This window comes from Pseudomyrmex gracilis, unplaced genomic scaffold, assembly GCF_002006095.1.
Source record: "Pseudomyrmex gracilis isolate BER0280 unplaced genomic scaffold, ASM200609v1 scaffold_265, whole genome shotgun sequence".
Lineage (NCBI taxonomy): Eukaryota > Metazoa > Arthropoda > Insecta > Hymenoptera > Formicidae > Pseudomyrmex > Pseudomyrmex gracilis.
In genome coordinates this window covers 127,568-146,342 of record NW_018020849.1, presented here as the reverse complement: position 1 = coordinate 146,342, position 18,775 = coordinate 127,568, and the positions used below count along the sequence as shown (strand labels likewise).

At 41.1% G+C, this 18,775-nt stretch overlaps 1 protein-coding gene across 6 annotated transcripts in view; it reads right to left on the bottom strand.

Annotated features, from left to right (window-relative positions):
- LOC109859502 (myb-like protein AA) overlaps positions 1-18,775 on the bottom strand; it is a 73,936-nt gene that overhangs the window by 34,810 nt on the left and 20,351 nt on the right. For 5 of the 6 annotated variants that reach the window (XM_020437828.1, XM_020437831.1, XM_020437833.1 and 2 more), the window contains exon 1: positions 13,506-13,733. The exons of the other annotated variant lie outside the window; for it this stretch is intronic. Coding sequence is in view for 1 of the 5 variants with exons in the window: in XM_020437834.1 (XP_020293423.1) it covers positions 13,506-13,517 (12 nt within the window). In the remaining 4 variants the exon portion in view is untranslated. Of the gene's footprint in view, positions 1-13,505; positions 13,734-18,775 lie in introns of those variants that run through there. 6 annotated transcript variants of the gene reach the window in all.

Here is an 18,775-nt window from a genome sequence, read left to right as displayed (position 1 = left end):
GCGTCATTTGTCTCTTCAAATTTCGCATACTGCTAGTGTCTATTTTTATCAGTTGAATTGTTACAACAACATTTCTTGTTACTGCGTGTGTCTTTGACAGCGGAAGTGTGATAACAATACGTCGATATATATATATATATATATACACATGGAAAGTGGAGCGCTCAACGTCACGTTGAGAGTTGCAAGGACGAATCTAATCTAGACGCCATGTTTCCTTCCGCTTCAAAAGCGACACTGCTTCTTTTAGTGTCAAGGTATTGATTTATACGGCACATAAACGACACGAGACATTTACAAGAGTACGACTTCACGTGTCTGTAATTTTCACACGTGGGAGGCGTGTTAATGAGGAAGCGCCCGGACTCGTGAAAAAGTTTTGTGAGCGAGAAAGCAAACTGTAATTCAACCGCGAACAAATAATTTCGTTAGGCGTTGCGAGAAGAAGGTAGAAGACGACGCGCAGAAAATAAGATTAAAGGCTCGTCTTTGTGTTGCTTTAACAAAACTTTGTCGACTCACGCGCCGCAACTCCTCCTCGATCGCAGCGAACGAGTTGCCTCGAGAGATTCGCTCTCTCACAAACGTGTAGATATTTTTTGAGAGAGAGAAAGAGAGAGAGAGAGAGAGAGATGATTCAAACCGCGTCTTACAGAGAAGTTGCTCTGCGTTGCGCATTCTTAAAAGACATTCCGCTCGTTACGACCGACGCGCGCTTTCGAAGTTTGCAATACTCGAGATAGCGCGCGCGATGAAAGTTTATGCGTGAGATTTAATTATGTGCACCTTTCATGAGATGAAATACGTTCACACAGACGCGGAAGTATATTTCTTCCTCGGAGAGGGAGAGTTTTCGCCGTTTATGACGTATTCATTGCGAGAGGAAACATATTCCAGTGATTAAGTATGAAAAAAATAGATGTTTGAAGATACGTGGGATGTCACCGGAGGTTGCAAAGTTACGGGGGTTGCCTCGTAAGAATATTTCATCACACCGTTGCATCACACCGGGGGAATAAATGAATCTCACTTTGCGCCCTCGTCCGCACAGTAGATAACTTCGTCGGACTCTCTCGCAAAGCAAAATTTCTCCCTTTCCCTCAGAAGCTGCTGCGTTTCAGACCTGCTGCGAGTAGATTGTAGTAATCAACGCAAAGCCGGCTACATAATTCGTACTAACTCGACTATTTAGAGGAACGCTGTAATGGGATTAAGTGCACGTGTTTTAGCAGCAACCCTTTTGCATATTTGGGAACGAGCGCTCGCCCGTTTACTTGTTTAGAGAATTGTTTCTCAAATCAATGAGTCGTGTTTTGTTTGAGATATAGCGAGACAGATACCACATGTGTCTGTGACAACTAATTATAATGTAATCTGGATTAAGATAGAACGCACACACACACACACACGAATTTGTGCTATAAAATTTCTCAATAATTTATAAAAAATATATGTATCGAGTAAAAAAAACATTAATATTGAAAAAAGAATAAAACATTTGTTTGATATTAAATTGTTGAAAAATTACTATATCTTTTTTATATATTTCTTATGCTTAAAATATTCATATTTATCTTGCTTTGCTCGAATACCCGCGTGTAATTACGAAAGGTCAATGTCGCCGGGAAACAAAAAAAAGACAAATGAAAACCTCGCAATTTTCATAATGCACAATGGCGGAAGAATTATCACGGGAAGGCACCTCCGAGGTCGAGCCCTATTATCGTTTCTTTGTCGCGCACGAGAGAAATAGCTAGAAGAGCTCTCATTGTTGTGAGAACCCGCGAATAATTACGTTGAAAGTCCTGGCGATCGAAATTTTAAGAAAGACGTACGATAATCTCTCTCTTCGTCCTTCGGCGACAGCAATTTGAAAAGACCGTGGCTTTTTTGCCATGGAGACGAGTACCACTCAAAGAGCCGACTCGACAGAGCGAATCCACCCTCCGTCGAGTTCGTCGGAGTGGCCTCGAGCTCGTTAGCGCGACCTAACATATGCATTACACACGCTTATAAATTCGTCAGCTTGGCGCCAAAGATATCTAACGTATAGGTCAGCAAAATTAATCCGAAATCTTTCATCAGATAATTGCCGTGCAATCATCGAATCAATCGTTGTTTTATCGATTTTATTAATTGGTCATTGTTGCGTTGTGCTTGTGTGGATGTGCTTTTGTGTAAATAAAAAAAATAGACAATTTTTCGCATTTAAATATAGAATATATATATAATTTGTTTTAATTTTCTGGATTTAATCTTCCAGACGACGGGAGAATCGATTTTGTATACGTGTGTGTGTCTTCGTCCACAGGTTGTCAATTTAATCCGACGAAATAAACGCGTCAAACTGTAGAGAGCGCGTATGTGTTGCGTATACAAATGGCATGCGAATGGCGTGATCAATATTACACGTGTTCGTCAAACGTGTGTTCCGGACAGCAGCCGGGTGTTGCGCGAGGGAGGAGACGCGGCTTATTTTCGTCCAGTTAAATCCGGTCGGACGCCTCTGCGCGACGGTTTCACGACTTCCCAATTGTACGCGCTGATCGTGCATTTATGCTATCGATCTCGTCTCAGGATAGAAGAGGCCCGGAGACTTCGATCCGATTTAGAGCGGTTCTGGACAGCTCTTCGCCCAAACAAATACTCGACGCTTTCGATTCTTTGTAACGAGAGCCTCTCATCTTTGTCCGCTTCGTCGACTCGGTTTCTCCTTGTGTTACATACAAAAACCCACTCGATCAAAAGATTTCTTTTCAAGAGCTTGTCGAATTATTAAGTTATACAATAAGTTAATAGAATACTGCTTATATATATATATATATTGAAATATTTGTCTTTTGAATATAAAGCGCAAGTCTAAGTGTTGTATAATTGCCCTTCGAGAGAACAATAAAAAAAAATATATATATATATATATATAATATACTTGTAAGGTTATTTAGAGAAGAATAAAGAAAAACCTCCACTTAAGAGAGATTTATTTATTACTTCAATTAAGACTTCAATTAAGACAGATTTATTTATTATTTTTTTTCAAACGCCGAAGATTTGTCATAATAATTTCACGAATATTAGACAGATCTGAAGAAAACGTAATAATAATAATTTTTCAACCATATCTCTGATTTCAAGAATATAGAAAAAGCCTCCACTTAATCTTTAATATTTGTCTCGGAGTTTTGCGAAAGAAGATCTCTCACTCGCGAGAGAGAGTTCTGTATATTTATAGCTCTTAAAATTGCGCACACACTGTGAAGTTAATTTAAACTGATCTACATTTCCATCTCAATCTCTGCAATCGAATATACATATCTCGTTCGCAAATGCGTGCAACGTCCAGACAGCAGAGTTTGAAAAATCGTTCCTCTTAATCCGACGCGCCGATCAGGGATCTATTACGGCGTTTTATCGCGTTCTATCTATATCGTTGCCATTTAAGAGTGCATTTATGTATATATATTCGATATGTCGCGAGTCAAGCTGCTTCGATATTCGCGCGGAGCGGCTTCTCCGCTCTATATTGTCCGCCGAGAATGACGGCGCGTCGTTTAACATCCGAGACGCCTACGAGAGAGACGAAGTAAGATATTTGTCCGCATTTACACGAGCGCACGTCACAGTTTCGACAATAACGACCGGCATAGCTGGGGGAGATCCCGGTCTTTCAAAGAAAGAGAGAGACAGAGAAAGCACGTGCCGATAAAGGGGCGTCGATAAGGATTTCCCCGAGAAGGTACACTCTCGTCGTGAAGACATCCGACTGCGAGGAAATTCCGAATACCAGAGTCTCACGAATCTGATATAATCGGCTGAAAAATGCGTTCTCGAATGAAACCGGATCGGAGAAGAGGATTTCTCTCTTTTCAGTTTCTTCGTTCCTTAAAAAGCTAGAATTTTTTTTCTCATTTTCGAATGATCAAATTTATTTTCGCATCTCTTGGTAATATACGCGAAATCTTTATTGATATATACGCATATATATTTTCTATGTCACTCTTTTTTTATTTTCTTTTGATTAAAAACTTGCAAATAGCATTATGTAAAAACGAAATATATCTTTGTCTATAAAAAAAAAAAAATAAATAATCTATGCGTACGAATGAAGATAAAAAAAAATTCTGTTTGAGATGAGTGATTGAATTTTTCTGCGGCGCGAAGTCACCCCTTGAAATATCGCATTGATAAAATTTCACGGGATAGTAAATTTCGCGAAATTGAATTCGTCGCGATGAGAAAAGTTGAACGAAATCTCAAGTTTCGAGGAGGCGGAGAGACTTTTCTCTAGCTCATCGCGTTCGAGTTTGACGATGCATAGTTTTCGCGACAAGAACGCGAGAAGGAAAGAAGTAAATGATTTAGGGAGCGTGTTCGTTTCTTCGGCGTAGACAATGACATTTCCTACACACAGTGACTTTCAGAAGTTCATTACACAACAGAATGAGAACGTGGAACGATGCGATTGCTGGAATATTCCGCGCGAACTGATCGCGAAAATGTCATTTAGGACTTTAATCGGCTTTCCGGAATTTGAGGTCAAAATCAGAAAGTTGTGATCTCATCTCCTCTTGCATCTTCACAAAGTGCGAAAGACGCCAAGAGAGACACGGTTGAAAAGTGCGTAGAATGTTTTAATTGTACTATTAATAAAATAATTAAATAATAATGAAAAATAATTATCTCTTATAGCAGTATCTTTTGTCATCATCAAATTATGCAAAAAAACAATTGAAATTATGCAAAAACCAGTTTTGAGAACTCAAGTTTTATTAGAAGTGATACGCGATAACGGCGCTGAAGCTGAGACAATGATAATCAAATGAGCCTATAGAGACATATTTCGCGGAACCTTGCGGCGCAAAATATACGCAGTCGCAGTTGAGCTTGGACGTTGGCCAGAGTTAGAAACAATCGAATGGTAGGCATTCGGAGAATCGAATAAACCAATTCCTTTGATACCGCAACCGGCCATCACGCAAATGCGTGCGCGTGATTCTCCGACCGGCAGCGTGAGTTCTCATCAAAGAGCAAACACGATCTTTTGTGTTCGACTCTGACTGGGAATTTTGACTAAAAAAATACTGGAATTTGCACCAAGTAGTTCATCGAGATAGAGAAATTCGATCCGATGCGCGATTGAATCAACCGAAGTTAATTGCAAGCGTTGTGTAAACGCGCACGTTGATTCATCTCGTTCCGTTACACGATGTATTTGAACGCAATCTAGTTTTTTTTTTTTTTTTTTTTTGAAAAAGAAGATAATCGCAATCCCAGAAACGAAGCCATTATATATCCCGCAGATTATCGTCGTTTATTATTACAGTGCGGAATATAAGCGCGCGTTAAGAGCCATTAATAAGAATTAAAGGCGACTCACGGTGGGTCGCAAGCGATTAAGTGAACGCGGCATCGACTCCGAAGGGACGTGCACACCATGATAGGTTCGTTTTGTCTCGGTGCTTTCCGGGATCTTCCTGGCGGTAACAGCAATACACAAACGGCGACGCCGGTGGCACGCGTTCGTGAATTTAAATGAAACATTAATCAGGATACGTCAGGGGAAATAGCAAGAGACTCCCCTCTGCCAAAATTTGTAGCGTTAACTCTCTCTCTCTCTCTCTCTTTCTCTTTCAGGGATTTAATTTAAATCAGCCACCCGGTTGCACCCGTGCGGGTTTTTGTCAGCGCAAAAACAATGGGACAATCCGCTCTTTCCATCGCTCGACTCTCTCTCTCTCTCTCTCTCTCTCTCTCTCTCTCTCTCTCGTTGTCAGTCCGATTGTTACTGCAAATACGCTGAGATCCGCTCGACAAATTGATAAGCGACACTCACAATAGCGAACCTTGTGCGACTTCATGATGTAATTCTTCCACGTTGAATGAGTCTAGTAATTAGATGCGAATGTTGCATTTGTTTGTTATTTCACTTAATAAACTTTTAAAGCTCCGCACATAGATTATTCAGAATGTTTGCAGACAGTAAAATGTTTTGTTTTCATAGGTTGAAACATTGTAGTGATGATAAATTGTGTTAAACACAATATAAAATAAGAATTAATGTTGTAATAATATTTAATATTTAAACATAAATAAATGTTACACACGCGCGCACACACACACACACACACACAAACAATGTGTAATATTAATTAATGGCGTGGGATAATTTTTTTATTAATAAACTTGTGATTGGTTTAAAGATCGAATAAACGCCACATTTGAAAATGTCCTTTGTCAGAGATAAAAAAAATTTCTGTCGGGAAAAACGCAAATAAAACCGAGTCCCTGTGACGCAAAATAAATTGCAACCCGAATGATACGTCATTTGGGAGCGAGCAGTGGAACGCGACGCCGCTGCAAACGAAACCCTAATGACGATGCCAAGCTCGGGGTGGACACGAGAGAGAGAGAGAGAGAGAGAGAGAAACGCAAAACGAGAGGCAAAGAGAAAGCGCTTCACGATGAAATCTGATGCCACGATAATAATCACGTCCACTCGGCGCGCGATGAATACTTTCCTGCCTGCGCGATATCACAACAAAGCCTTACATTAGCATCACTGCGCGTCACAGACTCTCTCGTCGTCTTCCACCGATATCAATCTATCTATCCGAGTCGGCGGCTATCGATCGCACAACTAATTGGTAATCTTCCGCAGCATTCGCTCTCAATTACAGACACTCGAACGAGATCCAGTAGCTTTGCATGAAATGCTATTACGCTTCACATATCGATACGCGTATCTATATATATCATTCATATGTATCAAAAAAATATCGATAACATTCAATACACAATAGTTTTGTTACACTGCCTACTTGTATCCACGTGCATTGTATATTTTTGAATTTATCTGCAGCAACAACGTATTGTTTAACAAATGCTTACTACAGTCATGCGATAATTAATTTTCCAAGAATTTTTTTCCGTCAATCCTCGACCTCTCCACAACGTCTCTCTCTCTCTTTCGATATTTTTAAACCTGCTTTTTCAAGTACATATTATACACGCCCGAAAAAAAATAATCACCGATATTAATTGCAACATTGACCGTTGCGTTAATGAACGAGCCAATGAGTCGCATAACCGGACATAATCGTGTGTAATGACCGACGCCTTATTACGATTCATTACAGTTCGTCGCAGCCGTTGGTCGTCCTCGTAAATTACGTCTGTAACATTCGACTTCGGAATCATTTCTTATGTGTGACGCGTACTCGTCGGACGTGTTAAACTGCATAATAAGTGGTCCACGAAACGATCCTCCTTCTGTATAAGGCGATAATTTTCAGGGTAAGTCTCGGTCGATCAATCGATGTTGAAGAAAAAAACCATAATTTTCGGCTGTTCGATATACTCAAGGAGAAAACGTCTTGATAAAGCATGAAATTATCTGTCTCGATTTTCGACATTGGTGTGTAATTAGACGTATTCAAGTTGTGCGTGTAATTACATTTTAATAAGAATTTATATCACACCACGTAAGCACTAACTTGCATGCTGTATAATTCTTCTGTCTGCTATAATAATTGCAACGCAAAATTATTTTCTAACAATATTCTAACAATAAATGGTCACATTGTTGTCTACCGCGGTGTAGTTCTCTGCAGTTTTTTATCTTCTCATTATTACGCTCGTGATTTTCTATCCTCTTACTGTACTCTCTTCTTTTTCAGCTTTCTTTTTACGATTTCTTCGATATTGCATATTCGAAGAATAAACGCGAAACGCGTCGTTTTCATTACAGAAACATCGCAGATGTTGTATTATATCGTTGCTTCTGGAAAAATTCTCCAAGAAGCATCATTGATGCGCGCTGTAACGCGAAAAGAAAATCCCGCACAGTTCAGACGCAACCGCGGTTCTTCCCGCTAACGTTGCTCCGCGCTACTTTCTTACTCGCGGAAAACCGGAGAAAAATATCATGGGGATATGAGAGAAATAAAATCGCGTCGACGATAAAACGGCGAGACGGTTGCGATACGACTGCGAAAAAATTCGGACGTAGATGCAGAAACACAGAGAGAAATTTACGAGAGAGAGGAAATGCGGAAACTTAGTCGCGACGACGCGGTTGGAAGTTTTACACACGGGTTGGAGTAAAAACTTCTCTCGTCGACACATTATGTCGTTTTCGAGCGCGAAATTTCTCGTCGCGCGATTTTCCAACGCGAATTTTCCGCGCGACAACGACGTTCGCACGATGAGAGATGCGGAAAATGGAAGAAGTTTACGCGTCGCTGCAGCGAATTTTGATTTCGGTCCGAAAGATGATGAACTTTGTCGTGAAAGTTCAGAATTTTAATTTAAAAGTTAATCATAAAGACACGGTAAAAGTAAACTTTAAATTCTCACTTAAATTTGAATTTTCCACATCGAAGAGTTTAAATCGCAAACGCACAAATCTTGGAGAAACATTTATTCGCTCGCAACGCTACGTTCACATTTGAGTTTCAAAGTCTCTTCTGGGAAAAAGTATCTCGGTGACAAACTGATGAAATAGCATTTTTATCGTTTCGGGATGCTCCGCGGGTTTGTACGGTCGAATGAAATTTTTCTTGAACACAGAAATGACGTCGCGCGCGCGCGCGCTCTCTTACTCTCTTGGAGGGAAGAAAAACGCTTAGAACGCGAGACGCGCGTTTAAGAGCCTCGCGAATACGCAGACGACGACGTGCGTATCCGACTCTGTCGCATTAAGGATACGAAGCCGAGGGGTGGCTTTACCCGCACGCGGGTAAATCGCGACAGCTCAGCACCGTAAAGAAGCGAAGAAAGAAAAGAGGAAAGCAGAAACAGAGGAAGTCCGAAGAGAGAGGAAGGATGAGTCTCGGAGGGTAGGTCCGACATGTCTAGCGCGTCGGTACTTGTGTCTCCTCGCCTTGTAGGAATTTCAGAGGACTTTTCTGCTGTTTCCTTGTTTTACTCTTTTTTCGATCCTCTCTCGAAGTTGTCTCTCCATTTTTCTCGCGGCATTCAATAGCTGCGCGCAACCGAATGTTAACCCGAGTTCGAAATATTACCTACGCATTTCGTCTTCGTTCTTTTTCATTGAAAAACGAATAACAAATTTACAACACTACGTTTTTTTTTTTTAATTTTAGCCCTCTTCTTCTTCGTCTCAGCTCTAATTTTGTCATCTTTCCGTCCGTGTAATTTCGCGCGATTGATGTCAATTATAGAACACAAAGAAATATATAACGAGACATTCTGCGTACTTTATAATTTACGTACTTTCAAAATACTGACTTTTACCGAGATGAACTAATTGAGTCGAGACTTGTAGTAAATAGAAATATCGCGCGGAGTTTGAAAATCTCGATAGACACAAAGATGAATTCGTCTCCGCGCTTTCCACTGTATACACTCGTGTGTATCCCTCGCTTCCTGTGTCAACCCTCTTACACACGTGTGTTCCCCGAGTGTTCCCACGAATTATCCGCCACCCCTGGGAAGTTCTTTTCTCACCCCTTCGCGTGAGAGAGCAGCTCTCTTCAATTGTCCGGACGGTCCAGTTGGTATTAGTGTCTTCCCGATATAATGCGCAGAACTTTACCCCGTCAGTGTGAAGAAACGAACTAACGTGAGATAAGAAGAAACGAAACGCCGTCGCTTCATTCGTGAACAGCAAAGACGATTTGTTTTTATCTCACGCGTCTCGAAAAACGTCGAGTACGGTTTTCTTTCTACGGGATAGAAAGAGAGAGAAAAATTGCAACGTCTCGTGTCGGATAATCGCGGAAGGATGTGTATTACTCCTGGGAGAGACGGCGCTCTTACCGGAAGTATGTGAGAAGGGTCAGGTGCCGCGTCTACGAACGAGTACAGCGGAAGCTGAGAGAGAAGCGATCTCGAGTTCGTACAAGAACAGTATATTTGCTCGAAGAGCGACGGATAAAGCCTCGGATCATCAATTTTAAGTTTACCTATCGAGGAAAATGGTTGTTGTTTCAAACATAATAAACGCTTTATATTTCTCTGTACTTTTCCTACTGAAGTCACTTAAACTTGTACAACGCCGGAAAGTATTTTTTCAAGCGCTCGGTGCACTTGGCGAGTTCTGCAAAACTTGCGAAGAAGAGAAGCGCATACTTTCCAAAAATTTCTAATATCTTTGTTTCCTCAGTTACGCTGAGGTTTTCTCAAAGATCATCCTAAACGCTATCTTTTGTCCTTCGACAAACACAAACACAATCGCACTTGACAAGGGGTCATCTATCACACACAGAAAGAATATCACTTCTACCGATATATTTTCTCTTGACAAAATAATGTCAAAAAATATTATAATAAATTTGTCACAAATTTTGAACAAGCTCATTTTTCGGGTGCAAATTAGATAAATAAGACAAAAAAAAAACCGTCTATAAATTTCAATGTCGAGTTTCTTTCGAGAGTTTCCTCAGGGATTTCCAGCACAGACAATCATGCGCCCTTTATGGTCACTGAACGAAACCCATCGCAGCTTCTATTGCAGTTTCTACCTGCCTCTCTCCTTCCCTTCCTTTCTTCCTTAACCCCTTAAAAGAACTCTCGAACGCAGCCTTGAATCTCCTGGGATAACTTCCTCTACCCACTCGATCCCGACTCGAAGCTCTCTTACTGCGCCCACGGGATATCTGTTTCCATTCCCGCGTCAGAAGACTCTCCTCATAGAATTAAATCCTAAGAGCGTTTAATTAGATACGTGAGAAAAAAAAAAGATACAAGATAAAAAGATCTCGAAACGTTAAGTTCTTCTACTTCAAAAACTCGGCAAATATATTGTCTTAAGAGAGTTTTCATCTAGAATTCAGAGAAATTTGATCTGCTTAATTTGAAGCACTTTCTCTACTTGTTTGCGCGTCTAAAAGTCGTAATGAACAAACAATTAGACGCGAAATGAAGATTTTAATAATTTATTATTTACGAGATATTGAACAAACAAAAAACAGATATAGTTAATTCTAATTCATTCCATCTTCTAAACAGATAAAATCCAGATTAGCCTAGTTTTCGGTTGAAAATAATTTTTCAATATTTTCTCGTACATACAAAAATCGCAAATTAACATTGCCAACTCCGCATATAACGTTTTCCAATATATTCCACGGTCTTTTTATCAGTTTAATTGTGCATGTGAATTCTCTCTGTCTGCGAAAGATCAAAAATCCTTTTTTTTTTTTTTTTGGGAAAAAAACTTGGATATGAAAAAGGGAGCATTACGCAAATTCAAACGCCGCGACTCTTTCATCTTTGAAAGAGCGCGGAACGTCGATTTTCTACGCACTTCGACTTCGTCGCAGCGCAGTGCTGCACTGCAGTGCTGTAACTCACGCGTGTTTCACTGCTAAAGGCGCCGCAAGGCACAGAATGGAAGTTGAAGTTAAGGGTAGCGGCGATTAAACGACCGCACATTTCGCAGCCGCCTCTTTTTCTTCCGCGTGCGCGACAACCCTCGTTGGCGGGCGCGTCGTTTTCGTTTTTTCTTCCTTTTTTCGCGTCCAGCTCGTTCGAACTCGAGCCAAGAAAAACTTGGATTCGATCTCAAGATTTGGGAAAACCTCACACGTATACGAGCCGTCATTAGTTATTGCAGAAATTACAGCTGTCCGCCCATGGGCGTTGTCGAATTATGGCGCGCCAAAGTTTTTGAGGAGAACTTTGAGCAAAATTCTTGTTGATACTCGCGCAACTAGCATATTGTTGTTATATGAAATATATATGTAATATTATTTTCTTGCTAAATATAAAAAAAATGCAACATTTTTAATAATTATAAACGTATGATCATTATCATGATAAATAATGAAAAGTATTTTCATTATGTCAGAATATGAATAAGAGAAGTCATTATTTTTAATTATCTAAAACAGAGACTGTATAAAAATGTACGTAATGGATAATTAAAACTGTTCGAGATTTTGTCATGTATCTACTTGTAAAAGTTCTAATGCGGATATTTTCTTTACTCTTTATTAAAATAAATTGTTTCGCAAATATCAATTTTAAGCACACAAGCTCTCGCAAACGAATATCCTCGAAATAAACGATGAAATGTATATTGTGTATACATATGTATACGCAATCGTGTTACGCGTGCAAATTCTCTCGAGTCACGACCATGACGAAGAAGCTACTTAAACTTTCTAGCGGGCTATCCGATCACCGGAAGCCGGCGCGATGTAATGGAGACGCGAGTTCATGCGACGTTATATACGCACATTTCCGTCGCGGAAAGAATCCTCATCGCCGTCGGAAAATCAGGCGGCGGAGGCGGCGGCGGCAGCGGCAGCCTGCACATTTTCCGCTGCCTACGGAATTCATTCATCGCGCCAAGTCTGGCTTGTTCTCTCGCCAAGGCTTTTCCATGCGCGCGGGGTCACGAGCCACGTAATAGCCGCGAGAAGAGAGGTGCGCGCCTCTTTTAGAAAATACCGGGAGAAATTCGCGGAGAAATTGCGAGGAGAACTTACGAGCTCCTCGATGCGCCGAACCGCTCTGAATCCTATCGACGAAAGGAATCTCCCGGCTCGAATTACGGCCGCGATATATTCTTCGGCGGTGAAAGTAGACAAATAGCGGCGAATAACGAGATTACGTATTACAATGCATAATAGCAAGAGATCTATAATGAGTCAACAAAATACTTGACAGACATCGATTGTGTTTTATACTTGATGATAAGATACAATTAATTAATTGTGTACGATCCGCAGCATGAATTATTACGCGTGTTATTATTATAACAGTTTGCGACAACGTATTTTTCCAAATCTCTTTAATCACACGCGTTTCATAATCGATTTAATTAAATTAACGTTATATAACAATATTGCTTTGTCGCTTTGTTCAGTTTGTGTGCTGCGAAGTCTCTTCTCCTCTTCTGAAATCTCACTTTAAACGTGCTCGCATAACGAACATCAAGTTTCGAATCTTCAAGTTGTTGAGATTTCAGACCAAGTGACTCGTAAGATAAAACAAAATACGATCGCATACAAAAAAAAAAAAAAAAACATTAAACATACGTGTATTGTAATTGTCAAAATAAAAATTTAAATCTTCTAAAAAATCTAAAATCTCTACTCCGACTTCGACTATCGCATGTATCAGCGCATTCATAGCGTGTTTCAGCATCAATGCTCCAAAAAGTAAGATTTTTAAATTTCTACGCTCTATGCTATTTAAAATGCTTCGACATGCAAATATTGGAGCAATCGTCACGAGCTAAGTTATATATATTGTTCGCCGAACAATATATATATATACGCCGGATTCGATTCACGTCTTGTATATTTGCCGAAATGCCAACCCCCGACCTAACAAATGCTCCAGATCGCACCCCGCGTTCTCAAACCGTTTCGATCCGCATCCCCCTTCGCAAGCGCGGCCCAGAGAATTTCATCTCGCGATTACGCATTATACGCGCACCCTTGAGTCGCGACGACGTCATAATGCAATGCGTCGAGCCGCGCGCGCGGTCAACCCCTTCGCGTTCCCACAAATCCCTCGCACGGAATGCGTACCTTTTTCTCCATCGAACATCATTCTCCATTGGTTTCAGCGTGCGCTGAGTTGTGCTCCGCCGAGACGCGAGACGCACAATTTCCGCAAACTTGTTCACAATGCAATTGTTGCAGACTTAATTACGCAGAGACTATCTACCCGTGCGCACCACCTATTCGATCTAGCTATCACGCTCTCACGGCACTCGGAGCGAGCCAGACGTGACAGGGGGAAAACCACATCCGCACACGACGGTAGCTCGAGCGAGACTGAGTAAGTTGGAGCAAGACTGACTGAGCGCTGCCTACCGGCTACCACGATCCAACAGGGCCGTAGGGAAAGGGTGCCTCTAAACCCAGCTCGACGTTCGCGTACGACCTGTCCCGAAGGAGTATCGACACCGAGGGGATGTTCCGTTCGCGAATTACCGGATTTTTTGCGAAGCAGGCGCAGACAGGGAAACTAAACGCACTTCTTCCCAGAAATCAGAAATTTTATCGACGAATGAGATACGAATTCTATGTTACAAAAAGTTGAAAACTGCGCAGTGTTTGAGTATAGAGATCGAAAATTTTGAGACACGTCTATCAAAAACGTGACCAAAGTGAAGTCACGTGACAGGGAGAAGTGAAAAAACAACACGTTACTAAAGTCACGTGACTCTACTTTAGTCACGTGTCATTAAAAACGTGACTAAAGTAAAGTCACGTGACTGTACTTTGGTCACGTGTTGTTTTTTCTCTCTCCTTACTGTCACGTGACTTTATTTTAGATACGTTTTTAAAGACACGCGCAACGAAGTCGCGCTCGAACGGCGCGAAGCAATATCGTGCCTTTTGATACGACATGAATCGAGAAACATATCTGAGAAACGTCTAATCAGCGTCGAGATAAAAAGCGGCAACAATCAAGATCGATAGAATCGATTGTAATTGTTTACACATGCTTGTTCTGGTGGGAAAGTGTAAGCCAATATTTTTCGCACTGCTCTAAATTATAGTCTTATTCTTTTATATCTTTAAACAAACTGTAATAGAATCTTCAAAAATCGAAAACAAATCGAATCAAAATTCAAACGTTATATGAAATCCAACAATTACGAAATAACAGGACAATGAAAATGATCATTATTTTCTTCGTTAATTAAAATTCCTCTTTTGATTCCACACATTTCCCGACTGCAACAATAACAGCCAACAAATCCTGCATCGCCCAGGCGGATTTTACGCGGTCACGTCACCGCCGTTTATTCGAACAACGCGTGCGTATAATCGACGTCAGATTCGCAAAAAAATGTATCATAAAATCCGCACGCCCTTGTTCCAGCGCGTGATGTCATTCACTCAGTTTGAGGGGATCATTCGGGGACGCGCCCCTTAGGGTTTGCCGCCCCTTTCTTTGGAGGGTGGTGTTTCTGCGTTCGGGCACTTCTGCCACGCAGCCGATTAGCATACGGCCGGCTGGATTGCGCCGGCGATGTCTCGATGAAGCGGAAAATCGTGGTTCCAAGCGAGAGAGGTCCGCGCTGCGACTACGGGATGAGCTTGAACTTGCTCATAAAAATTTTAAACACCGCGTAAAGAGCACAAACCCGAGAAAACCGAGAGAAAATAAAACTTACTTCATTAAATTTCATTAAAAAAAAAAACAAAAAAAACCGTTCTCGAGGAAAAGAATTATATTATCGTCAAAATCCTCATTTACTGATCCTTTTGAAATCGAGTTCATTGAATACATATTCGGTGTGACTTTGGATTATTGATCTAATTATCTGAATTCGAGTGGGTAGCACATTATGCATCCCCCTCCCCACCGCGCCAACATACACGTTATGAACGAAACACAGACATTCCTGTATCTCATGCGCGAATTGACCGGGTCGTTAAACTACGCGGTAATAATTGGCGTACCGAGCGAATTGCTCAACCATTTTAATAGGCCTACAATATGTGTTCGCGTATAATATATTAAAAATCATAAATGTATAAATCGCAGACAGAAATTTATGCCGTTCGCGTATTATTATTTTTTTGTCTTTTAAAGATTATCGATAAATTCTCTTGATGGATTATTATGTTCGATATATAAAATGAATTTCGTATAACAACCGTTTTCCATTAGCACTTTTAATTTTTGTTGTGATACACCAACGTGTATCTTTCAAGAAAACAGTTTGACCAAATCAGTCACACAATATCAGATTAATCAATGATAAGTTGACAGTTTGACACGACGACGGCGGGAGAAATTGCGCCAGGTATACGAATGTCGTTTTTGCGCACCGCGCTCGCGTTCGCCCGGTTCGTCTGTACAAAATAAAACGCGCGCGTCTACGTTGGCGCGCTCCGGCAGCCGAGTTTCATTTCTGAAATTGGCCGTGATTGATCGGCCATTAATTTTTTATCTAATAACGAAGAGTGGCGTGGCCGATAATGGACTCGGGCTAGTTAAAGAGCGCGGCATTATCGAAGTTTCGCTAAAGTGATTATACGCTTGCGCTGAAAATGCGACGTAATGTCATCGAGTTCCATTAAAATTCGCTTAACCGGGAAAAATGATCAAGTCTTCGCGGCGCATCTTTGTGGAGTTGTAAGCTCCTTTCTTATCTCTCTGAACATTGTAAAACGTCTATTGTTATTAATTAAATCGAATATAAAGTCGCAAAACTTTTAGGAACATATTCATTCTTCTTCGATATAAAATGCATAAGCGACACGTTTTTTCGAGAGAGTTTGGTTGATACGTGTACTTGGTATCTTTATTGTTACTATTTTTTTAGTTTTTAAAGGTAATTTTTACGGATTGATTATTTACTTTGGCTGACGTCCAGTTCGGATGCTGCGCCAGCTTTTTCGCGAATAATGCGCCGTGCACTGCGATTATATCGCGCTTCGGAAGCCGCCGACGCCGGCCTGAATTTTTTTTTTTTTTTTTTTTTTTTTTTCATTGCTTTTTCTTTTTCAGTCGCGCGAATTAAAAGGCGCCACACGCATACACGTCGGAATCGTCGGCAGCAAAATTGACTCGCTCGTCGAGAATCAGAAATACCTCTGAATGGCAAAATGTTTGTGATCGATGGATTAGTCTCGAGATAGACGGTTTTGATACACATGGAGAAAAGTGTACAAAACAAAAAAAAAAAAAAGATAGCAACATATAAAATACACAGAAAGCGCACTCGATATTGCATCGAATACATGCGATTTATCTTTTTAATTTTCGGAAATCGTTGAGAAAATGATAATTCACAAATCCGGATTATTCACAGAAACGCTGAATTTTCTATAATCCTTTCTGCTCTCGGCGAGATACGGAGAGTTACTTTATATCTTGTTATATGAACGAACGTTTCTATATATTGCTTTATTATTATTATAAAGGATGTTATCTCGCGATTTATATACGCGCGGTTTCTTCTTGGAGGTCGCGTACGTTCCATATCCCCGGGATTATCGGATGTCACACACTGGAACCCAATATCGGGTTGAGCTTTACTTTCCACAAAGTGCGCACACGGGTAATCCCGATGCGCGACCGCGCCGTATCCGGACGTCGGCGTCGGCGGCGTGTATCGGGTCGATTCCTCGATTTTCTCTACGATAACGGAATGATCTGGCCTAGACGGATTTTCTCCCGGATAGTAAATTTCTTTTCGGAGGAACACACACAGCTTGCGACGACGACGACGACGACGACGATAATCGAAGCCGATTTTGCCAAAGGCGACGCGGACACGGACATCTGAACGAACCTAATTCCCGATTTGTGAACGGCTCGTCGATTTTCAATCGCAAAATTTCACGTTGTCGTTACGAATTTTCTCTCACAACAAAACATTATATCGATATTACGCATATTCGTTTCATTTTACATACACATATATATGACGTATAACGTAACGCTATTAAATATTAAACGAGGACAATTAATGCAGATTGCGTTCGTGCAAGCATGTCGCGCAATATAGCGTGAATGATATGTGAGTTATTCGAAAATACACTTGGTAAGATTATCATTGCAAAAGCAGCAATCGAACGGAGAAAAACAAGTTTAGCACCACCGAATTACACTGTGATACTTGTTAATATTTTGCTTATAGTCGTTTGCATTAACAATACGATAGAACGTAACGATAAAACGTTCGATAGAAAAGGAATATTGCTAAAAACTGAGTTTGAAACATTTTCTATCGTCAATTAAAATCTAATTAACAGTTTGTTTTCGCTATTTATACAAATACTTGAAGGTGCTTATTAGTATTAGACCGCCACACACAGTCATATCTCAGCAGTGTAACCAAAAACACCCGTTTGAGAAACGCACTTGAGACAGGGTGTACTCACGCATCACCGAAAAATACATTAGCAAATGGCGGTTCGATGTAATAATCGCCCTATACGAGGGTGGACGGAGAGAGGATCGTCTCGTCGCGGACGACAGCGAATTTCACGGTCAATCGAGCCGCTTTCCTTCCACAATTCTCCGGCGTGGCCTGGTCTATCCTCTCGTTTTCGGGCGCACGTGTGAACGCGCGCGTATACGATGCGCCCGGAACAATGTATGATTCATTTCACGGCTCGTTAGCGAACCGCGCGAGCGCGTTTGTTCGGTCGCGCTTCGCTGAGCGTGCCGGAAGAGAGAGCGCAAAAAACAGCCACCCTGGCGAAGTTTTTCGAACCTCTTACGCGCCACACACACACACCGTTTGTCGATCGGCGGGTGCGCATCTCCGAGCTATATACGCGTTGTTTAAAAGCCCGACTTTTACGCACTTTTGTTTTTCGTGAGGTCGAGACTTCGGCCTCAGAGTAACTTGACTTGCGCGATAGGGAAACTCGGATGTGTCAATATTGTATCAGGCAGCCAGCACATCCGAACGTTCGCGTATATACTGGCAGTGATTGTTTCACGAGAGGGAGAGAAAGAGATTTTTTTCTTACTCTAGAGAATACTCTATATACCCTTGTAGGAATTGACGAACGGCCTAGTATTGGGTCAATATCGGCAAACGAGGCTCGATATTGGTACGACAGTAGTAGCCAGTACTGGGCGAATATGCTTAATGATTAGATCGAGCCAACACTGGCTCTTAAGCTCGGCACGATACTTACTTCCGAGATTGGTCAGATATGGATTTCAAGTATTGGCACAATGTTGCAATTTTATACTAACAAGACAATCTTAGCCAACACTGGCTAAATATTCTTAGTGGTCAAATAGGCCTAAGATCAGTAACTTATATGACGCCAACATTGTGGCGCCAATATGTTGATCGCAGGAATGATTTTCG